The sequence below is a fragment of the Bactrocera dorsalis genome, chromosome 4 (assembly GCF_023373825.1).
Source record: "Bactrocera dorsalis isolate Fly_Bdor chromosome 4, ASM2337382v1, whole genome shotgun sequence".
In the NCBI taxonomy this organism is placed as follows: Eukaryota; Metazoa; Arthropoda; class Insecta; order Diptera; family Tephritidae; genus Bactrocera; species Bactrocera dorsalis.
Window position 1 is genome coordinate 71,623,401 of NC_064306.1, and position 25,235 is coordinate 71,648,635.

At 37.7% G+C, this 25,235-nt stretch overlaps 1 protein-coding gene across 10 annotated transcripts in view; it reads left to right on the plus strand.

Moving 5' to 3' along the window:
* The window catches only part of LOC105225576 (adenylate cyclase type 9), a 53,302-nt gene that overhangs the window by 21,782 nt on the left and 6,285 nt on the right, over positions 1-25,235 (plus strand). For 3 of the 10 annotated variants that reach the window (XM_049454484.1, XM_049454488.1, XM_049454491.1), the window contains exon 2: positions 17,849-18,126. The exons of 4 other annotated variants lie outside the window; for them this stretch is intronic. In XM_049454484.1, coding sequence (XP_049310441.1) covers positions 17,879-18,126 — 248 coding nt within the window. In that variant the 5' untranslated portion in view covers positions 17,849-17,878. 3 more of the 10 variants (XM_049454487.1, XM_049454485.1, XM_049454489.1) reach the window with 3 other exon arrangements.

Here is a 25,235-nt window from a genome sequence, read left to right on the forward strand (position 1 = left end):
ACAAAATTGTTTTTCTACCCATTCAATATGTGCGCTGAGCAAATGTGGAGGTTATCAATCTGTTGTTGTATAATGCTTAGGGTTGACCATAAAAAATTATAAAAAGTTCTGACTGAAAAATTTTCCTTAGTCTCTATGAATAGATTATTATACAAATGTTTAACATATTTCACATGCTGAAAGAATTCAACTTCAATTTTATTCGATATAAATTTCTAAGGTTGAGGTAACCAAAGGATATCGCAAACGTAACACAAAATGTGTTATAACTTCGTCAACTTTATAAAGCTATATAAATCAGATGTTAGTTTGGGAACACCCCGAAAAAGTACTGTCCCCCATCTGAAGATCGTTGGACATAGTAATGTCTCATTTTGGTGCTACACTAAACTTAGCAGTAAACTTCTTTAAAAACCGCTTATGCGATTATGGCTGAGTTAACATCAGCACGCCAGTCGTTTCGTTCTTTTCGCCATGTGGTGCCAACTGGAGATTCCAAGCGAAGCCAGGTCCTTCTCCACCTGGTCTCTCCAACGGAGTAGAAAATTTCTTTTCCTCTGCTTCCCCCAGCAGGTACGAGCTGGAGTGTTTTCGTCTATTCGAAAGACATGACAGCGCAGCCGCTGTCTTTTAATCTTAATAGATCTTCGGCGGAACCTTTTACTCGAAATCTCGTAACGTCGTCTCATCAGATGAAGTCATCGTCCATGCCTCTGCACCATATAGCAGGAATGAGTGGCTTATAGAGTTTGGTCTTTGTTCATCGAAAGAGGACTTTATTTCTCAACTGCCTACTCAGTCCGAATCAACCTGTTGGCAAGAGATATTCTGCGTTGGATTTCGAGGCTAACATTGCTGTTGGTGTTGATACTCGTTCCAAGATACTCGAAATTATCTACAACTTCGAAGTTATGACTGTCAACAGTGACATGAGAGCCTAATCGTGAGTGCGACGACTGTTTATTTGATTACAGGTGACATTCCGTCTTGCCCTCATTAACCATCAGACCCATTTGCTTCGCTTCCTTATTCATTCTGGAGAAAGCAGAACTAACGGCGCTGTTGTTATGGCCAATGATATCGGTGTTATCGGCGTACGCCAGAAACTGTACACTCTTATAGAAGATGGTACCTTCTCTATTTAGTTCTGAGCTCGAATTACTTTCTCCAAGAGCAGATTATGACACGAAAGGGAGTCGCCTTGTCTGAAAACTCGTTTGATATCGATACGGCTGGGAGAGGTCCTTCGTGCTCCTGACGGAGCTTTTGGTGTTGCTCAACGTCAGTTTACCCAGCCGTATTAGTTTTGTGTTGATACCAAGTTCAGACATAGTCGCATAAAGGCAGCTCCTTTCCGTGTTGTCAAAGGCAGCTTTGACATCGACGAAGAGGTGGTGAATATCTGGTCAGTTGTTGATTATCAAGGTCTAAAGCCATACTTAGTCAAAAATTAAAGCAATAAATAATAATACCTTAGCTTCAATTGCCAATAATTGTTATACCATAAAAAGTGCTCAGAGTGCTCGAACTAGAGGGTTCACAAGGTGTAAGTTCGCCAATAGGGATTTTTGCAGGCAACTAGTATGCGGAGAAGAGGCTGTTGATTCGCTGCTGCTTTCAAATCTAGCCTGTTTTAACTTACATATTTTGGATCAGTTTCACTATTGTGAATGGCTCAAATAATAAATAACTGTCAAATTTTTATTTCATTTTAAGAATTTAAGTTTTAAAATCAACTTCAATATTATAAAGAAAACAAACCTAGGGCATTCTTAAAACGACTTCCGATTTGAAAAGAAAAATTCTGCACCAAAGAAGAATCACAACTAGCGTAGGGTTGCATTGCAAGTGTTGACTATACCAGTTCGATTCGCTAGTCTGCAATGCTTGATGAATCGAAAACAGCTTGTATTTGATACTTCAAAGAAATCTACTCACAACTACCCGGCATTTCCAAGATCCATAACTCTTGTAAATATAAGAAAACTCCACATCAAAATATTAATTTGCCATACAAATCCATTGTAACAGAATTTGTATACTCATTATTTTGAACGCGGCTCATGTTTTCTGCGAACAGGGTGTATCTAACATAGATAGGAGTAAATGCATTCGAACACCTTGCGTCGCCGCTTTGTTGTTGTTGCCAGTTATCACAAATATTTTCTTGACTATTATTAGCGTTTACTCGCCTTATTAGGCGCACACTGGAGACGGAAACACTCGCACAACCGCCGACACACACAGCCGTGCATGAGAAGGGTCGTCAGAACGCTCTCCGCCAGCGCCAAAGCCGGAGCGCCAGCGAATGTCATGAGCAAATTTGCAAAGTACAAATTCAAATCAGTTTTGTCGCGTTAACTCGGCCGTTTGGTTGGCTGAGCAGTTGGACGGACGCCGGGCACTCGTCGCTTACTATTTCTTACTATTTCCCCAACAACTTAACAAACCGCAACAAAGCGGAGTGTGACAGCACACATACAAACACACCAGCGCCTTTCCGTTGGTTCCGTTCGCACTTGAGCAGTTAGTAGGCGCCGATCTGTAATCGCTCATAGTCAAAATAAATAAATAAACATTACAATAACAACAAATCGATAAGTGAAAAGTGGCAAACGAAAGATCGGCAGATACGCGTAAGCAGAAGAATTGAGAAGCGCGAAATCGCGAAAGTGGTGTAAGGGGAAGCGGGAGTATGTGCAAAAACTTTGTGTAAATATTTTCATATTTAATTGATTTGCCTATCGGAAGAGTGAAAAAATAAGCTTGGCTACTAAAGTGTGAAGTGGCAGTGCGAGGGCCACGCGTGGCATTGACCGCTAAATCTTGAGAAAAGCTGCTGGGCAGCTTCCGAACGCGTATGCGTAACTAGACTAGTGTTTGTGTGAATAAAATTTGAAAAATGCCGTCAGTTAATTTGTTGCAGACACGCGCCATTATGTGCTGGTAGGTTGCATCTCTTCGCGTCTTCTGATTGTTCTTCAAATATTCATATGGGAAAAGCACCACATACACACATCTTTACAATATTAAGTGTTCACTTTTGGCTCATTAGGCGTTGCCTTGTACGAGCCACACGCGCACACGCGTCGTCTGCCTGTCGCGCTTGCCGCACACGCGCTTCCACCAAGTATGTGACGCAGCGCTTGCCATGCAACGCTTATTAATCTGCCACATGTTGCTGGTTGGTTGGCAACGCGATGCGGTGGCAGACAGCAGTCTGCCGGCAAGTGCCACAGGAGAGCAGCGCGGTTTCGCCGTGATGCGGCATGCCTGTTGGCATGCCTCTAGCTTTAATCCACTTTTACCATCTACCCATGTGTACGTATGTGTTTTTGTAATTCTAAATTATTGCCGCACCAGAAGGCACATCATCGAGTAAACAACGCGCGGCATCTGTTTTTGTTTGATTTCCGATAATTGCCGACACATTTAGCCTACTCCCGATCGTTGCTCGTCGGCTAGTGGCATCTATTTGGTGTAGTGTAATGTTTTCGGGTTCAAAATAAATTTCCGAATTATCGTTTATGTTCAAATAACAAATTTATTAGCTCAATTATGTTGCTAACAGTGTGCGTACATATGTTTATGTTTATAGAAGCTGTTGAACACAGGAATGATTTTCTTTAGAACAATTTGCTGGTGTGCGATAAATCGCTGTTGCCGACTTTGAAGAGATTCTGCTAGTTCGAAAAAGTACTGCTTAACATCCTATTGATTTTTTGGTGAAAATAGCAGCGCTGAATGGCGGAGAATAAAGTCTGAGTTCTTGCCGAAATAGCGGTATCAACAGTTGAATTTAATACAAGATAGTGTACGGATACAACAATCATTGTGATTTATGTGAGTACCTGTCAGCGACAGCTTAACCTCACGGTGCTTTTAAAGCACATGGATCAGTAAACTACGTTGAACAGTGCCCCAAATAATAAGTGATTATTGCACGTATTTTTTGGTTCCTGTTGGTCGGATGGAAGGGACACCTTTTCCACTTTGGTTGGATTTGGTCCGGCACCCGGCCGCAGTGCGACTCCATACTGAATTGAGTTTTTCAATCCTACCCGTCGTTAGGCTTAAACTACAGCCTCCTCGAATCTCCCCAAAGAGCCAAACCCAATGAGCAGATTGAAGCGAACTCCAAGGGCTAACTGATCCCCGTGGTACCAGATTTATGTCTTCGGTCAGACTTTGTAGCTTCTCCTACTACCAATTGATCACCCAACAAACTCAATTACTGGTGACATTTGTGGCACAACTTCAAATTATAAAATATTCATTAGAAGGAATTTCATATAATATCATTTCAAGCTGAGTATTATACCACTATTTCTGACAAAGACTAAGCCAAATATACAGACATAGTGCATATACCTTACCGCGGCAAATTCTAGCCCCTGCCCGCTGTGGGAAGTATATGATTAAAGGGGTAAACCCATTTTCTAATCTATCTATAATTAATTATACCACTCTGTTAGCCTTATACCAGTTGATTGTTCGATACACCACTCTCAAAATTATGCAGCATTGCTTATGTGAGAAGAGATCTTAGCTTTCTTGCCGTTCCATTTCAATGCCCATCTCGCTCGCAGACTTTAAGTATGTTTCTTCTAAGAAAACTGAAATTGACGTCACCTAACTTTATAATTAAAACAAGTTTTACGTCGAAAATTTTGAACAGATTTCTTGAAATTAGAATTTTCCATAATGTCATGCATACTTTCTGGTAGTCATCGGTAGCTGTTAGTGGCTAAATGTCGACAAATAGGCTATACAAAGCACACACTTGATCCCAGAGAGCATCATTTTCCATTCATACCATTTACATATTTTTCTAGAGAAGCGGCATCGCTTTTGAAGTACATATATATTTGTACGAGTATATACTATATATATTATATATTTGTGTCAAGTTGTTTTTCCATGCAACGCATACTCATGCCGTATGTAAGCCCATAAACAAAAACAACAATGAGTGCATAGCAACAAAAACCTGCAAAGGGTGATCCAAGTAGAGGTAATTTTTCCAATAGCCCATTTTGACAGATCATTTCCAAATCGTTCAACTTTTTTATGAAATTTACGTTCTGTAAAGAATATGTTTCGGACGCTTCGCTCAACCTTTGGTCAACAAATCGGCCTTCTGAGCGTAATATTCGCAATACCATCTTGAGACCCAGCATTCATTATTGGACAATATTCGACCGAATAGACCACGTCCAGCATATTGTTGAGAGTGTACACGAGGACGTGATTTATTGAGAGAACACTTCATTGAATAGATAATTTCACGTTTTGGACCTCTCGATTGGCCACCAAGTTCGTGTGATAACACACCGTTAGACCGTATTCTGTGGAGTAAAGTCTAAACTCTATACGGAAAATCCCGTTTTGATTCACGGCTTGGAGCAAAACATTACGAGTTACATTCGCCAGTCGAAATGCTCGAACGAGTCATCGAAAATTTCACTCATCAGTAGACCTACTGAGACGTAGCCACGACGAAAATTTCAAACAGATAATCTTCAAAAAACAAATGCCAACGAATCTTCTTTCGAATGATAATAAACATTCTCCATTAAATTCGAAGTTTCTGGGCTTTTTCATTAAAAAAGAAGTAGGGAACCTCAAAATGGATCACGCTTCCTATAAAATAGTAAACAATATTTGGAGCAATGGAATATAGAAAAAAAAACAGCTGATACCAGCCAACAACAAGAGCCGCACCAAAATAGAAGTTCTTTGGGAGTCGCACACGCATCCATGCACTGTAATATATATATTATATTATATGTATATGTATATATATATATGTATATGCAAAGAGATTTGTTTTCTAAATGCCAGCGTTATTCGGATTTACAAACGCACAAATATTTATTAAACCAAGATTCAATTAGACAAAGCGCGCAAAGTGAAATACAAACATCAAAAATAAATAGAATCTGTAGTTATGTATGTATGTGCGCGGCAAAGGTGTGAGTTCATCATAAAGCATTTAATATAAACATTAAAAAGTAACGCTTTAATAAATTGGCAAAATAATTAGTTCCCCTCATATTTAGTCCGTTTAATTGCGGATTATATAAACGTACGCCGTGTGCACTTTCTTACGTAAGTCAGCGCCAGCTTTGTGTGTACAAATGTATATTTTATTATTTCGCTAAACTCACCTTTGTTTTGATTTAAGTGATTATCGCGACAGCACGCCCATTTTCGCTCAATCACAAAGCCCTTACATGCCTATCTACATACATACATACACTTTATATGCATGAGCGTGTGTTTGTATGTTTGGCTGTGCATTTCTACTTGTTGACCTTGAGTTTTCGGGTGCGATTAAATTCATAAATATATATATATATATACATATATACAAACATAAGTGAGCGTTTATGGAAAATTTTAATGAAAGATTGTGATTTCGCGAATTTCGCGATTTTTATTATACATATAAACAAACATGTATGTATGTATGACGCTTTGATGTTGCACTTAGCTATTACACAAAGCTGAGAGATAAGGGTTGTGGCGTTGTTTTGCTTTTAGAGTGTGTATCAAGAAGCTTTGCTTTACTTAGCCTCCATATTGCAGAATTGAGGAAGAAGCTTTAATTTTTACCAACTCTTTACTAGATTTGATCAGTGAGCAACATTTAAAATATTAGCGAAGAAACTGGTCCAAGAATCAGCTAACGAGATTATGTGGCAGCTAATAGCTGGTATCAAAGCCGAGTCGAGTGTTAATGCGCATAAATGAATAAATGCGAACCATATATGTATGTACCCTTTTGATCGATAACTTTTTGCCATTTTTCTGCTAGAGACATTATTCCATCAGTGTAAAACTTTTCTGGTTTCTCGGCGAAAAACTGCGACAAGTCATTTCCATAGGTTTCTCTTGAAGCCAACTTTACTCCCTTAAGGGAGTTCTCTTTTGACCGAAACAAATGGTGGTCCGATGGTGCAAGGTCAGGCCAATAGGGTAGATGCATCAAAACTTCCCAACCAAGCTTTCCCAGTTTTCTTCCGAGTCAGCAAAGATATGTGTGGGTCTAGAGTTGTCCTGATGGAAGACGAAGCCATTTCTGTTGATCAGTTCTGTTGTGTTTTTTTTCGATTGCTTGCTTCAATCTCATGAGTTGTTGATATTAAAATGTAAAATCAATTGTGCGACTAGGATGGAGCAGCTGATAGTAGATGATTCCTTTCCAATCCCACCAAACACTCAGCATACCTTTCGAGGCGTCAATCCTGGCTTTGCGGCAATTCGTTGAGCTTCACCAAGCGTGAACCCTGATCTTTTTCGCACATTATGATAGTATTTGATCTACTTTTTGTCTCATGTTACCATTCGCTTCAGAAATGGTTCGATTTCATTTCGTTTCAGCAAAGAATTGCAGTTGTTAATTCGGTCCATTAGAGTTTTCACAGACAACTCATGTGGTACCCAAACATCGAGCTTCCTTTTGTAGCCAGCCTCCTTAAAAAAGTTCAAAACTGTTTTATGATGAATGATAAGTTTCTTAGCGATGTTATGGCTGTTTATGTGACGATCCTGGTCAATGTTTTCCTTAATCTCATCCACTTTTTCTACGATAGGACAACCAGAGCGAAGTGCATCTTTTACATCGGAATTTCCAGAACGGAAGCGAACGAGACTTTGCCTCTCATTACAAGCCATTACCCACAGTGCATTACATTTTCAAGGCGTTTCATTACTTTTCACAATGCTCGCATTACCTAACTGTAATTACCTAACTGTAGCAGCGCAGTTCGGTGCATTAATCGTCAAATATTCTTTCTTATTGATAGTACATTTCGTTTTGCTTTAATCTATACTTGTATATTTACCCAACTATATATGTAAATATATATGTGTGTAGATGCACAATTAGCTTTTAGTCGCACTGCACCAAGCGGAGAGAGGGCGAAATCACATCAATTTCTTTCTGACAGTAAACGAAAAGAATTACTTACTTAGACATGTCATGTGAAAAGGCTTTTCTAGACAGAGACACACGCACAAACACATAAACAAGTGCATACCAGTCGATATACATATTTGGCGATATCTCGCCGCAAGCGAAATAGCCAAAGCATGATAGCATAATATTTATATTTAGATTAAGTAAGAATGTCATAAAAGACAGTTAAGCGCTGAAAATTTAGATAAGCGAAAATATTTCTTTAGATATTCGCAAGCGAGATAAACGAAATACTTCCAAATGTGGATAGCAACATGTTGCGCAACATTGATGTTTATGAGTGCTTGGCTGAGCAATTAGCCGCGTGTTGCGGAGCTTGAAAATGAAAGTGAAGCTAGCGAAGCCACTAAATAGTTAATGGCAGCAAATTTCACCAACAACAACAAATGCAAAACACACAAGTGCGTGTGTGTATGCATGTGTGTATGTGTTGCTGTAGTCATTCTGTTGCTTTTGCTTGGCTTCGAGTTTTGATTAATGAGTGGAAGTGTGATTAACGTGCGGTAATTGTATCACTGCCATCAATTTGCAGCGCAAAGTGCATAGAAAGTGCAGTGGACGATGTGGCGGAGTGCCAGCTGGATGCTGGGTTAGTTTGAGGGAAAATGCAATGTGAGACCTTCAAGGTGCTTTGATGGGCATGTTGTTGAAGAGTGGAGTGTTCGGTAAATTGAGACGGAAGGGACGCAAATTTAACATGCCTTCTGAGCATATGCAGAGCAACAAACAATCGTTCACAAAGTGGATAACATCAAAAATGTATACCAAAGGTGGCTTGGGTGATCATATTTTCCCTTAAAGCAGAACCAGCTCATCCAGATATTCAACAGATAATGGAAATATCTTTAAAAAAGTATATTTTTCTCTGTGGGGATTATTTGAAGCCCCTACAGATTTTGTTTTTTTTTTTTAAGTCAGATTTTTTTACCAAATTGGTGAGCTGTAGTCCCATCAACTACAAGTCTTTCGTTAATTAAATTCTCTATATTATATATATAGAGCTTGAAATTTTACTAATATGAAGACCAAAATGTGAAAAAGTGATTTTTCCAAAAATTAGAAAAAATTAAAAAAAAAATGAAAAACATAAAAAAAAAATTGTCTCAAACAGTTGAAAAAAATCAAAAATTATTTACCACCCTAGTGTGCGTATGCACTCACTTTCATCGAAGCTCAAGTAATTTCTCATTGTAAAATCACACACGCATTGACTCCGCTGCTCGCTGCACACTAAAAGGCAATGTATTGACCACAAAATTGGTCTTTCTTCATTTCCTTACGGGACGGTGAGAAATGGTCCACCTGTTGCCTGAAAATCCCCCCATTGAAAGACTTGCAACAACCCCTCACATTCAACAGCAGACGCTGGGTTGCCGCATGCCACCACCCACGCACACACGTGCACTTCAAGTAGCAATTCCAGCTGTTGCATGCTAACAAGCGCGAATGCAAAACCGCTAATTGGTGTCATTTGAAGCGAATGCAACGCAGACAGCGCTGAGTCACACACACACAAACTGGATGGCAGAAAAGTGATGCTCGAAACGGGCGGCAAAGTATCAGATAACACAAAAGAAACATACGTGCAGCAGATTGTGGCAGAGCAACAAGTTGCAAATTGACTTGATTAGATATCTCCATTTGTCTTGTGTTCCCTTCATTATGCCACGCTTTACTTCTGGCTTTGGTTTTGTTGTTGTTGTTATGTTTTTAATTTTGTTTGTGTTGCAGCGATTTCAAGAGCGCCACGATTTTTCATTCCGCTCCCCTTTGAGGCGCCTGTGTGCGAGTGATTGTGGGTGTGTGTGGCAAGGTTGCTGGTGTTGTTGTTTGTTTCGAGCTGTCAGTGGGTGCTCGTAATTAATTTTGCTTGACATTCGAGTTGACGATTGAGGGAATAATGTGTGCAAATTAGTGGAAGCTTCTTGTTTGACTTTGGAAACAATTTGCATTTTCCATTCAACACAGCGATTCGAGAAAGATGGGAAGAAATTATGGGCACACTTAAGTTTACTAACATGTGCTAAGAGCTTGTTTGGATTCCTTAATTTGGTTTTAATGTTTTTCGGTTAATTTTGTAACTACAAGAGCTTAATACTAAGAATTAAAGATTTTTATTCTTAAATAATAAGAAAAAAAATTTAATTGTGATAAATTGCCTTTTTTTGGGTTAAGAAAATTCTGATATCTTATCCATCTTAACTAAAGGAAGGTATTTTAAATAAATAAATATTTAGGTAAGTTTATTATATTTTAATTTTATTAACACGAAATCTTTCGCTTTCGCCTCCCAAACTAGAAACTTGAAATTATTCTAAATGTACTGTGGGCAAAGAGTTAATTAAATTTTTTAATTTAAATCTCGGAGGAAAGCCCATTCGTCGAAATCCTGTTTGTTTCGAGGTTGGTATATAAGTGCCATTGATATCTGTGCCAAATGTCTCATAAAAATTTTGTAATTGAAGAGATCATTTTTGCAAGAGTTCCTGATTGGTGCATGGAAACGTAGATTAAAACATCAATTGAAAATTTTACTGAAAATGAAATTGAGACAGGTTCGTGTGTATTATTTATCTTTACGAAGAGAATAAGGAGGAAAGAAATCTCTTATTCCTAATTTTATGCCTTATTTTTCTGGTTTGCATTTTGTTCAACTTTTGCTCATTTTAATTTAAGGATATTTCGCTTCTAAGACCCTGGCTTTTTCGCAACCATCCTACTTTTTATGGTTAACAAGATTAACATAGTATCATCGTTTTCTTCCATGGTCCATCGAATTCAATCAATTGTCGATTCAAGCTTATAATTTTTACCTTTCTGACATTAACACGGATGTCACACTATAAGAAAATTGCTTTCAAGTTTCAATACATTCACACTTTTCAACTACCGACCTCTCACTTTTCGAACTTGAACGCCATCTTGATTTCAATTTTTCCATTCAAGTTGTTGAACGAGTGCAAAATTTTAAAGAATTTTAAGCGGTTTCCATGACGATGGCATCTTGAATCTATTATAAATTATCAAGTTGATTGCAGGCTGGGACACGTACTCGTATTTCAATTTTCTGCAATTTTCACAAGGGGTTCGTGTGACTAGAAGCAAATTCTTGATCTGCAGCCTAAGAGCTGACAGTATTTTGCTGTATGCTGCAGAGGCATTGACGGCGACAATCACCATAAGAACTCTATTTTGTAACACATAACTCTTCTATTCATAACAAGTTCAACTTTTTTTAAGCTTGGGAGTTTGTATAAGTGTACACTTAGAGCCAATACATGGTACCTTACCGAGCTACTTTTTTCATTCAAAGTTGACTTTTGTCGGGCTAAAAACGTTCAAAATTTTGGGTTAAAATCATTTCTTTATAAATGCCTTCACTTTATTAATTTTTGATTTCTCAACAGTGGAGGTTTGTGCGGACAATATCTTCTAGAAAGAAGTTTTTTTAGGTTTCATCCACAGATAAGCTATAAGTCACTGCAGCAGTGGAGGACCTGTTTTACCGCTGTTGAAAATTGCCTTTTTACGTTGTTCCTTTAGGGGTGCCTCTTAAATAAGTTCATTGGTAAAGTTCTTCAATGTTAACGGAACTATTCCCAGCCTTGTTCGTAATCTCTTGAGTCAGTAATCTAGTCCTCCATTGATGCTTTGGGTTTAGCATATTTTTCTGCTGCTTCAAAGCGCTATCCATTAAACAAGCTAGTGAAAAAGTTGCGCCATCAAATTCCCTCAGATTTCTACAAGAATGGCTCTCCAAAATCAAATTATGCGCGAATGTACTCTAAATATTTATGGGCTCATTTTCGTCAGTATTTTCATGATATTAAATTCTTCTGCTAAACCACCGTACTCCAATCTTACTTACTTACATGCAACGTCATAAATGCCTCTGTCGGGTCATTATCTTTGTTGTTGCAGTCTATATTCACACTTACGATTTGCAATTTGCCAGACAAATCAACGGTAAACCACGGCGGCTGCCACATAATCAAACCTTTGTTTGCAGTGCGCATATTGTTGTTGTTGCTGCTGCTGTTGTTGTTGTAACCAAAGTATCATTAACATTAAGAGTGAAAGCATCACTCACAGCTGCGTGGCCTGTGTGGGTCCGCGGGCTCAATTTCCAAGAGTGTCTTGTTGCATGCGTGGCAGGGTCCGTTGCGGGTGTTGGGAGCACAAAACGCGAATGGCGCATTATGCTGGTAGCGATTACCGACAGTTATAGCACCATACATAAATACAGTTATATACAGATATTTACGGCTGTTTTGGACTTCATTAAAGCAGAGAACACCGTGTCGTCTTTGTGTTGCACGTACTCGTATATGCGGCGGCGCTGACATTGAGGCACTAACAATGGCGGCCGCTTAGGTTTGGTGGAGAGTCGCTGTTTGTTTTCGGTTCATTGCGGTTTTGCATTGACCCAGTTTGTTAGTTCGTGGCAGGCGGTGGGTGTGGCGAAGACATCTAACTATATTTAGTTGCGACACATTTCTCTTTCATTGAGTAGTCCAAAGAGATAACCTCAAAGCAACCCAGATTATTTACCGCAATTTGGCTTGACAGTAAATTTAATAATGGAATTACATAATGCGTGACGCTGTTGTGGCAAGTTATAGCATTTTGTACGAAGACAGGATATACAGTACGTAGCAACGGTTTTTGGAATTTAGTTATAATTAAATATTACTGTAAAGCCAATGTGGCTTCAGAACAAATGAAACCCAAAAACAGTTGGCAACACTTCTCAAAATTTTCTATGACACAAACCTTTTTTAGGCTCTAAACATTTAAATTACATTTGTTACATTTCTATTTTTTGTTAATTTTTTTAATTAAATATTATAAATATGTATGTGGCAACCCTTCCCAAAACTTTCTAAAACATAAATATTTCTGAAAATATTACAATGAATACAACATTTATTACAATTAAATTTTTTGGAATTTTTTATTAAATTAAAAATGTTAAACAGGTGGCAACACTTTCACCAATTCATAAAACTTAATTTCGTTTTAAAATGTGCATTTGGTGTTTTTCAGTTATTTCATACATTTTTTTTTAATAATAAATTGCAAACAGGTGGCAACTCTTCTTAAAATAACGTTTAGCTGAAAGTACTATAAAACCTGTTTCTACTGATCTCGTGTCAACTCGTTCAGCACTTGAATTTTATTGAACTAAATTTCTCTAATCTGGCAACTCTACACGAAAAGTAGTTTCTTCAAAGAACAATCACTTCGATTATAAAATGTTCTTAGTAATAAGGAAAAGCTTTACTAGAAAGGAAGCAACTATATGGAAATTATACCGTTATGTGCCACATTTACGGCAAACCCCAACAAAAAGTACTACGGAATTCATCTGCTAACGGCTCATTCACATTATCATGCTTTATTTTTGGTATTTCTAAAATTTTTATTATTTCTTGCAACGCTGCAGCACTCTCGCTTTTACCTCGGAGACCACACTTGAGTGGCTGGCATTACTGTAAGTGACCTTTGCCGCTATTGATGAGTGGAAGGCACTGCCACACCGCCACAAGCCACGTTTTGTAAGTTGCTCTTTAGCACGTGGCCTTCCTGCCTCTGGCGTACGAAAGCGTCTACAACAACAACGAGCGAAGCATATCTCGGTCCACTTCAGAAAAATTCGCTTTCATTCGTGGCAGTTTAGGAAAGTCTCTATTTTATATTTTTATGATTTCTTCTCTACCTTGCTCCCCTCAACGAAGAAAGGATCGTGCTGTTTGTGGCAGCAGCTTAATGGCTAAAAGCATATTGTACGAGTGTAAACACTCACACTAATGAGTGGTTGCAGCAGCGCATATATTTTGCAATGCAGGTGAATGTAGGCGATTTTTTAGTTTTCCATTTCTTTTATACTTTCTCCACTTTGCGGCTGCCTTTCACCGTCTTCGCCACTTTCACTTAACTCCGTTGTTGCCTCGCTTTTAGGGCCTCCGCTTTAAGCCTTTAAAGACTTCCGAACCTCTATTGTTTGCTGGTTTTCCTGTTTATGCCGCTGTGCCATCTTGCAGCATTTTTGCATTTTTAATGGCGGTAATTAATTTTCATTTACAACGCTGACTTGAATATTGTCCATTATTCCGTCATCGCATGGACTTTGCCACTCACTCACACACTCACATACATATATTTATTAATGTATTTCTATGCGTGGCTATTGTTGTTGGCGTTGTATTCGCATTCTTTTGCGTTTTGTGGCTGCAGCCAGAGTAAATTGTTGGATTAGCGCAGAGAATTTAATTAAAATTGCAATAGCACAATCGCATATATTCCATGTTGTGTCGTGACTGTGTGTGTGTGTGTGCACTATTTATGTCGCTTGCGTTTTCTGGACTTTTTCCTTTTCAAATTCATGACGACTTTGGTGGCTCGTAATAGACTTCTGAGCATGTGTGTTTGTGCCAAATATATATATATATAATATATAGTTTACCATCAGTTATGCTATGGAATCGTTATGAAATATCGAGACTTGATCCATTTATGCAAGCAAATCGATAAGAAACAATTTATCGTTCCAAAATATTTCAAATTAATCGTTATTTCTTTTAATAAATATTTGGTTTTGAAATTGTACACCATATATCCAGAGCGCTTCAAAGTAAACGTAGTATTCCTGAGTTCCTAAATCTTAAGCGGAATTTGAAGGTATTCATAGAATCACGAAGCTTGTCGTATGTATAAGCCGATATGATAAAGTAAATTTTTTTGGTTTTCCTTTTCATATATGCTTTATCAACAATGTCCCATAATTCAAAATAATTATTTTATCGGAACACATACTATTATTTATCAATAAATAATCTTCTTCTTTACTGGCGTAGACACCGCTTACGCGATTATAGCCGAGTCAACAACAGCGCGCCAGTCGTTTCTTCTCTTCGCTACGTGGCGCCAATTGGATATTCCAAGCGAAGCCAGGTCCTTCCAACGGAGTGGAGGTCTTCCTCTTCCTCTGCTTCCCGCGGCGGGTACTGCGTCGAATACTTTCAGAGCTGGAGTGTTTTCATCCATCCGGACAACATGACCTAGCCAGCGTAGCCGCTGTCTTTTAATTCGCTGAACTATGTCAATGTCGTCGTATATCTCGTACAGCTCATCGTTCCATCGAATGTGAAGTTCGCCGTGGCCAACGCGCATAGGATCATAAACCTTTCGCGGAACCTTTCTTTTGAAAACTCATAACGTCGACTCATCGGTTGTTGTCATTGTCCAAGCCTCTGCACCATATAGCAGGACGGGAATTATGAGCGACTTATAGAGTTTGGCTTTTGTTCGTCGAGAGAGGACTTTACTTTTCAATTGCCTACTCAGTCCGAAGTAGCACCTGTTGGCAAGAGTAATCCTGCGTTGGATTTCCAGGCTGACATTGTTGGTGGTATTTACGCTGGTTCCTAGATAGACGAAATTATCTTCAACTTCAAAGTTATGACTGTCAACAGTGACGTGGGAGCCAAGTCGCGAGTGCGACGACTGTTTGTTTGATGACAGGAGATATTTCGTCTTGCCCTCGTTCACTGCCAGACCCATTTGCGTTGCTTCCTTGTTCAGTCTGGAGAAAGCAGAACTAACGGCGCGGGTGTTGAGGCCGATGATATCAATATCATCAATAAATAATCGCTTTACAATTAAAGCTTGTAGACACCAGTATTTGAGTCGAAATAAAAGGATCGGAAAAATAATTTTCGTTATTTTGAAGAAGATTTACCAATTAAGCAAATCAATAAAATGTTCACAAAAAATATTTTATCGATAACATACGTGTACTATTATTTATCGATAATTACTAAATTTTTATCAATGTTTACAATTAAAGCTTGTAGACACCAGTATTTGCCTCGAGAATAATAATCGAAATAAAATTATCGAAAAATTATTTTCCTTATATTTGATGAACAAAAAGAGCTTACCTTCAAGAATTACTAATTTTTGCTCTCAAATAATAAGAAAATAGAATTTTGAAAATTTTCTCTGTGTTAACGAAATTTTGATATTTTAGCTAGAATGCTTTTCTTTGATTATATTGGTAGTTATATTCTCATTTGTATATCTAATTTTTGTTTTAACTTAACACATTTTTCAATTTCTTTTTTATTTTATGGTTTATCAACAATTATAGTAATTATCGATAGCAAATATTTTTATTTATCGATACTTTCCCGATTTTTATCGATATTTTAACGATTTACACTTACGTTTCGTAGATTCTTGAGTTCTAGTTTTATCTTAAAGCCAATAAGTAAGAAAAATAATCGAAATAAAATTATCGAAACTGTTATATTTTTCAATTTGAAGAATAATTTATTTACTATGTCGAATTGTTGTTTTACTTACGATTTTTTAGGTTTTCTTTTACTGTGAAATTTATCAGCAATTATCGTTAATTATCGATATTATTTAAATTGTTTTTATCGATACTTTATCGATAATTATTGATTGATTACTTTATCGCATGTAGATTCTTAAATTTGAGTGTTAACTTTAAGTAAATAATCGAGAAAAATAATCGAAATAATATTATCGATAATATAATATTATCGATAATATTATTTTCTTCAATTTGAAAAAAAAATTTACCAAATAAATAAATATCCGAAACGAAAAGTAAATGTTGTTGTTATGTGAGAGTTATTAACTTTTTAGGTATCTATGTACATAGCTTTTTTATATCGATAAAAGCTTCGTAAGAAAACCTATACATAATCACAGAGTAAATAAAAATGAACGCAAAATTATTAAAATATTGGCGAATTTCATAAAAAGCACTTTAAGATACTTTTAATAGACAAAAATATATTTATATCGCCAAAGATCGATAAACATACAATAGATGCCAATCATTTTCTACTTTTATACTTTTTCGATTCTTTACTTTATTTCTTCTGAATTCATGCAGACATTCACCTTAACTCCCCCTATGAACGAACACTATGAAAATTTTCTAAGAAAACAGCATTAAAGGAACTTGAAAAAATTCTTTACTGTAGACATCGGTTTCTGTAGAAACAATGAAAGCACAAAGATGAAAAGCAAAAGTTGTGAGAACTCTCAAATCTGCTTCAAATGTCTCTGGTACAACAACATTCTTTTTTGCTGGTTGCTTTCGCTTAGCAGTTTAAGCACACTTTCCTTCTTTCTAAGATTGCTTGAGGCAAAGGCAACGAATGAGTTGGAAAAGCTTTTAGTTTTCTTATGGGCAAATACACAAATGTTGGAAAATTGCATTTGACTACCGTTACTCAAGCGTCTGCTTTGCAGCACTTCAAATTAATTGCTTGTGTTACATTCAATAACGGTTTCAGGAAGTCTTTGCTATCGCCGCTTGTAGCCAAGACATGTCCGCACTTATGCGGCTCAATTCAGACCCACACAATTAACCGGCAGGTACCCATGTCCAAAGCGGACGTCAATGAATACCCACAATGCGCACAAACGTACTTAGAAGTATGATGTACATATACATGCACAGCTCATTCGGTAAGCCTTTGCCTACCTGCCGGCGCGCCTGGATTCGCTTACCCAGCTCCTGGCCCGCTCACCTAATTACTGTGACATTCAGCTGCGGCATGCGGCAATTCTGCAGAATCGTATTTCCACCTCGCTGCACAATTAAGTTTAATTAAAGTTTGGGAGCATTGTTGGCGGCGCAAGCGAATGCCATTACACAATGTTCCGTCGACGGTGCAGCAGCGCGCCGTAATGACAATTTGAATTTCTACTTCTTTCCATTGGTGCTTGTAAATGCCTGAATTATATTCCATTTTATTGTTTACTAAGCTCGCAACGCCAATGTACTAACTTTTCGCTCTCCCTCTCTCTCTCTCTTTGCAGTCACGTCGTCCTTCGGTCAGTTTCACCGCCATGCCTCCCGGCGTTCTAGTCAACGACAGTCGCAGCAATTCCACCGACGATATACAAATCGCGTTAGCGCCACACATACAAACCTATCTAAGTCAAACGGGGCGACGGCATTCCTGCTGCAGCGTCATGTTGCCGGTGGCATTCGAACGCGCCTCGTCCAAATCGTGGATGGATCCCAAATTCGATTCACCCGTGCTGGAGGGCCAGTTTCAGACCAGCGTATTTCCACACGTACGCATGCGATACAGGTGAGTCACAGAGTCAGTAAGAGTGTGCGAGTATGTTCATAAGTGAGTGATAGAATGAGCGACAGTCAAAATGTGTGTTAGCGTTGAATTCAAAGGGATTACGCTTCAATAAATTAAATTTCGTTTGTCAATGTGAATATTTGGTGAAAATCGCTTTGTAAGCTTTGTACGCGATTTAATTATTGCGATTTTAGTTGGCTTTGTCGCTCAGTTGCAATCCAGTTTCGATACTTTTAATCTTGTTCAAAGAATAGTCATCTGATTCGTTTAAGTTTGAAAGCTCACTGGAATACGGCAAAAGTGGAACACGAATTTGCTAGAAAATTTTTCCCACAATTGTTAAGGATTTAAAAAAATACAATGCTTGCGAATATGAGATCTGGAAAAGATCCGAAAATCCTCATACAAATACCCAAAAAATAAGGTGACATTTGAATTTAAACTGCGCGCGTCGAAGGATTTGGAGAATTATTTTTTTAGGTTGGTAGTACTGTCAGTCACATTTATGTCAAATTTCTTGTCAAAATATTCATTAGTGTTTGAGATATGTGTCGTTTTGTGAGCTGCTAAAAGTAAGTTTTTCGGTTTTTGCGATGTCGAAATTTGTTGAGCAAAGAATTTGCATTAAATTTTGTTTACGGAATCAATTTTCTGCTGCGGATACGTTGAGGATGGTGCAGAAAGCCTTTGGTGATGAGGCTATGTCTAGAGCAAATATTTACAAGTGGTGTAGTGAGTTCCAAGCCGGCCGTGAACCTGTCGAAGACGAAGAGCGTCCAGGGCGACCATCAACCTCAGCCGACGAAGCTCACGTTCAACAAATCAAAGATTTGGTGTTGAAAAACCGTCGATTAACAATTAGAGACCTTGCTGATGAAGTTGGCATTTTGAAGGGTCAAGCGCGTCAAATCTCGACTGGTACCGAAAACATTGAATTTTTCGGAAAAAAGGCGTCGCGTTGAAGTGTGTGAAACGATGCTTTCCGACTACCAGGGTGTCATGAAACGCATTATAACTGGCGATGAGACTTGGATCTATGCTTACGACCCCGAAACAACAGATCAATGGAGCGAATATCGCGCCAAAAGTGAGCCGAGACCAAAAAAATCGCGCCAAAGTCGCTCAAAAATCAAGGTCATGTTGACTGTTTTCTTCGATTATCGTGGTGTTGTGCATTATGAAGTCCTTCCAAACGGTCAAATAGTCAACAAGGAATATTATTTGAACGTTATGCGTCGTTTGCGTAACGCTATCCGTCTAAAAAGGCCGGAATTGTGGAAAGACAATTCTTGGTTTTTTACGCCACGATAATGCACAATCCCATACTGCCCTCGTAATTCGTGATTATTTCGCCAAAAACTCAACCCATATCGTTCCGCAACCACCGTATTCACCTGATTTGGCGCCGTGCGACTTCTGGCTGTGCACCAAGCTCAAAAACCGCTCCGAGGACACCGTTTTTATACGATAGAGGAGATTCAAGCCGCAACGAAGACGAACTGAAGGCCATCTCGGAAAGTGACTACAACCAGTGTTTCGAAGATTGGAAAATCCGTTGGCATAAATGCATTGCATCGCGAGGGGATTAATTTGAAGACGATGCAATTGATTTGGAAGAATAAATAAATAATTTTCAAAATAACTACAATGTCACCTTATTACAGTAGTACAAATGGGAAGAAGCTTGAGTTAAGACGTGTTATCCGTGTTCATCGATTCCCATCTGTTTGGAAACAACCTAGTCTCGCAGTTTTAGCGATATTTTAATTAAATAAGAATTACAAGCCTAAATAAATATTCCCTAATTGGCAGGATCGAACAAACGTACTATAAACCTTCCGATACTGTGCAAAATATATATCGTCACCTAAAATGCAAAATAACGTAACATCACTTTTCATAAGTTTACAGGCGAAGGAAAAACGATATAATAAAATCACTCATATTGAAACAAAATTTTGGTTTTGGTTATAAAAGTTATCTACTTGTTACGTATTGGTTATATAAATGTTATATGTTGGTTACATAGGAGCTAAAAATTTTAGATTACATACGTATAGAATATATATTATGATGACGTAGGTTAAAAAAATCATTTTCGTTTTGCATTTTAAGTGATGATATGTACAATACAACAACAAGATCTGTCCTAAATTAAAATTTTCCATGATTATTTACTCCCTCACTATACAGGAGGAACACTCAACCCAATAGCTCTTTGACATTAACTAACGCGCGGAGGAAACTACAACTTTGTTATACATACATACATAAAATGTATTTACTAAGTCCCAGGATAATGTTAGATTTACGGACTTAATTCTGTTAATTTGTGCTTGGTAGACAAAAGCAAGCAACAGTAAGGCTTCTCTACTCTCTATTTGAAAGCAAAAGTGTAAATTTATTAATCACGCTCATTAACTCAGCAAATTAAACGCTTTAGTGTCTAAATAGTTCCAAGAAAATTAGGTGTTTGCCACACATTGCTGCCTCACAACTATTTTGTGAACACCAAACACGAGAATTTCCAGTGAAAGTGAAATTGGTTTCGAAATATTTGTATATTTTAATGGTGACATATTTTTAGCGCTGAGAGTAGCTGTGAAACCATAGCACTGACGCAACTTGTTGCATAAAAAAGTTGATTAGAGGCGTCACACGATCCCTGCAACAGCGATTTATTGCAGTTGTGTCGAAATGAACAGCAACACAAACTGTGTAATCAAAAGCATCCTGAAACTGTTTTTAGTTCACACAACTTTAATTGCGCCATTTATCACTTTGGCTGTACAAATACGTCAGGGCGTATACGTGATTTTAATGTTTCAACAAGGAGGAATGTGGGAACATACATAGATGCATGTGCACATGGTGTATGTCTATATAGAGATCAAAGTTTTTATAGGGATTCAAAACAAAATCAATTCTACATTTAAATCTTGGTGCGACTACTGCTGCATAACTCACCCGAAAATATCCAAATTTAAAACATGCATATTTGGAAAAACATCATCCACCAAACCCACGATAACAACAGTAACTTCGCCACACAGCTACGAGTTACAAAAGTCATATGGTATCATTCCAAACTGAGGATACCTTCATATTTATTAAGCAATAATGAAGATGAATGACCTTGCTGGTAATCATCACGGCCAATAAGGTAGCAATGCGCAATAGAATAATGAAGCAAGCCAAGCGAGCGAGTGCGTTATCCCAAGTGGGTTCAGTAATCCAGCGCAGTACAATGGCTCCAACAAATGGTGTTGCGAACATAAGTTGTTAGTTGTTAAAGCTAACAAACTGTGACTACAACAGGTGAACTGAAATATGAGTGTGGGAATATGACCTTTAAGCGCACCACTGCGTATACGCAACATTGTATAACTAATGTGAGGTCACCTTTGTATTTGGCTGTGTTTTAAGCTATTGTGAATTATATTATATGCTCAGTGCACTTTATATATACCTTGTGTGTTTAAGTACTTTTAAATTGACGCGTCAGAATTCAACGAACTTTAAGCGCCTTCCGACCCTTACTGCCCTGGCCCTGCAAAGCAGTGAGCGCTGTTAATATCAGTATACAAAATGCAATTTATTACTAAATAACACTTCGCCATGTCAGCTTGGCTACTTTGACAGTTTGCTGTTTTATTTTATATTGCCTTTTCAGCATCACTCACCAGCCCCTAAAAGTGCGCTTTAATTAATGTTAACTTAGTTAAAGTTGCAACTTAAACGTCAATTAACTGTCGTCCTTGATAAACTCGGTATGTGTGTGTGATGCTTAATAAAATGTGGCGCTTTACAAAGTTTTTCCATTTCGTTTCGTTGTCTATGTACAAAGAAGCGTTTAATATTTATTGCCCACCTGAGCAAGCAGTGCGCAACCATTTGTATTTGCCTGTGTATTTTTGTGAATGTGTGTGTATGTGTTTACGCGCTCGTCTTTCTTAGTGTGTACTGAGAAATATTGCGTGACGCGACTTCATTAGTTCAAGCTAAAGCTCGTAATTATTGAGGACAAGTCAATTTTCCCCTGCCGAAAAATCAAAGAAATAATTGGCTGTCGTTACTGAAAGTGTTAAAACTCGGATATTGATGAGCAGTTACATAATATATTGTATTATAAGAGTAGTGAAATAGAACACAACTATGAACAATATATATTAGAGTGGGTCGATTTTATTTATAAAAAAAAACGCGTATGAAGGAATGTTCTTAGGTTTAATCTGAACAACTTTGCCTAAGAGACTATGATTCTACAACCTGTTTCGAGTCAATGATTTTCAAAAGTCTGAATAATCGGTTGTATAAGAGATATGTAATATAGTGGTCTGATTGAGCAGATTTCAACAAATGATCAATAGAATATCAAAATGCTCCTACGTATGAAATTTCATTCGGTTATCTCAAAAACTGTCGAACAAATTTGTAAGATCCAGAAAAAACTTCACCTTAAAAATTGTTATCCCGAAACTTTTTTAGACCTCTCTTGTTCAAAATGATTCGTAGAACTTTTCTCGGATTTTTCCATTTTTTGGTTCTCTGTAAATTTACCAGATCTAATACACATACTCGTATATTTAAAATGATTAGAGAAAATTTATAAGTTTAATATTTTGAATTTTTGAAAATATGGTTGTGAATTATAACTGGATTCCATACTAATAAAAATTAGAAAAAATGGAGATTTAGTAGAAAAATTATCAATTGAAGATATTTGATTTATATAGTTTAACAGTAAGAATCGGAAGAGGAGTATACCACTCCATCGCTTACGAATCTCTTCGGGAAGAATTTTAAAGCACGTTTTTCTTTCTCTTGGGAGATAAGAAATATGCTCTATTGGGTATAATTTGAAATACTAATAAGACATCCAAAAGTGGCTCAGAATAATGATTACTCTCCTTATAATGAGAATAACCTAAAAAGATATGATCGAAATGTATACATATTTCTATTAGGGTGGTTCTGAAATGTGTGTAAAAAAATGTCTCAGACGTTGGTCATCTGCTATAAAGGCAAAGTCTTTATACCAGTATATCCAGTATCAATTATTAGGTTAAATGATTAAATATAATTTTTCGATAAACTGAAATTTGGCTGCTTATCGGTTGGCTTATCGTCTTAAAGAACACTGATATTAATGAAATTTACAGATGATGCCTTTAACAATAATTTGTAAAACAAATTAAGATGTTAAGATCACAAAAAGTTGGTACTCATAAATTTTAAAAACAGTGATATAAACAAATTTATCCAATCCAATTTATAATACATATAAACCACTACAAGTCAAATTTATCTGGCAATTCTTATTATTGATTGTCTTGAGAGGCGATGTCCTTGTTCCCAAGAATAATGTAATCATCTATTTCACCAGCAAACGCTAATAAATCGTGCGCATACTTAAATGTACACCTAATGAAGGAGCGTAAAAATTGCTTCAACTGTACATATGCTAGTAACTCAGCGCGCACAGTAGGCACACGTGTCGTGCCTTCACGTACATTTATTTGCTTGTAAATACGTTGCTCGGCATGCGGTCCAATCCAACTGTCACGACGTTGACACATTGTACAACCATTCTACAAACAATGGGCCATGCAAAGAGAACCTGACCCACACCCCACCCTCATGCGCATAAAAGAAAATTATACTCGAAAAATCTGGACAGTCAATAAAATTAGGCGCTCAGCACGACAACAAAATCCGTTTTTCAACTTCTTTGGTGGGTCGTTCGGTAGGCATACACGCTTTCGCAATCGAATTGCTTTCATTTGACGCTTCCGGTGCCGCTAATGCCGACTGATTTGTTTAGTTTTCAAACAAAAGCGCGCTGTCCTTCATTATTGTGGGTGAATATGTGTATTGTTTGGTGGCTCAACATGTCCGTTCAACATCCATCACCCCTTCATCCTCTAATCAAATTAGGCTCTACACTCGTGTGTGTATAATTAGGTGGCTCTGTGGGCGTAGATAAACAGTCCCGATACTGCAAGTGTAACGTTATTTTTAGCAGAGGTAATCGGTGGTAAAGACAATTAGCAAAATGGAAGTGGAAGTGGAAATGGCAATGGGAGTCCAGGAAATGGTGTGTCAAGGCTAATTGAGGTAGGCATTGAAAGCCAGGAAATTTCAAAGTTGTAGCTGAAGTTAATCATACTTAAGATTTGGCGCTTTATATAATTTATTTAAACAGATTGCTATTAGTTTTTCCTTGAAGTGAAATCACTCGATATTAAAGAAATTATAGATAGGTCAAGGAAGGTCTTTCATTGAATATTTTTTGCTTAAAACTTTCCGTCGATATCAGAGAACTAGAACTGAAGCCGCTCGACCTTCGTAAGCGACATCGCTGTCCTCTATGGGCTCTAGAAAAGTGCGAAGAAATCCGACCTATATGAGTCAAATTTAAGCGACGAAAACCATTTCTGGCTCAATGGGTTTGTAAACAAAACATTACTGCATTTGGGGCAAAGAGCAAGCTGAAGAGATTCAATAGCTGCTATTTCATCCAGACAAAATAACGGCTTAGTGTGGTATGTGGGCCATTGTAATCATCGGTACATATTTCTTTAAGGATGGTGCTGATGCACATTCGCTAGTTATCAATCGAAATGCTCGAACGAGTCATCGAAAACTTAATTCAACGGATGAACCATGAGAGACATTTCTGTGTTTTTTCCTTAAAAAAAGGGAAGTTCGAAATGGATCACCCTTTATAACCACCCTAGTCCTTTACAAGTTCTTTCAATATTGTTTCTTGTACTTACGATAAAAGAAATCATCACCATAAACTGGGGATCCCTAATGACCATAGGCGTATTTACTGGAGCAGTATCTCTACAACTAAACTATATTAGGTTAGGTAGACAAGTTTGGAATCTTTTCATATACCACAGGCCAAACTTTATTTAAATGTATCATTTATTTTAACTGTTCGAAAGCCACAACAATCTCAAGCCAATGCTCATTGAAAGTCCGCTCACAATGTAATGGCAAAAGAGACCATCATCACAGCATTTATTTGCACTTCGGCGTGCACATCTGAGTTTGTTCACGTCCCACGTGTAAACCTGCCGAAGTGTGGGCACATTCACTCC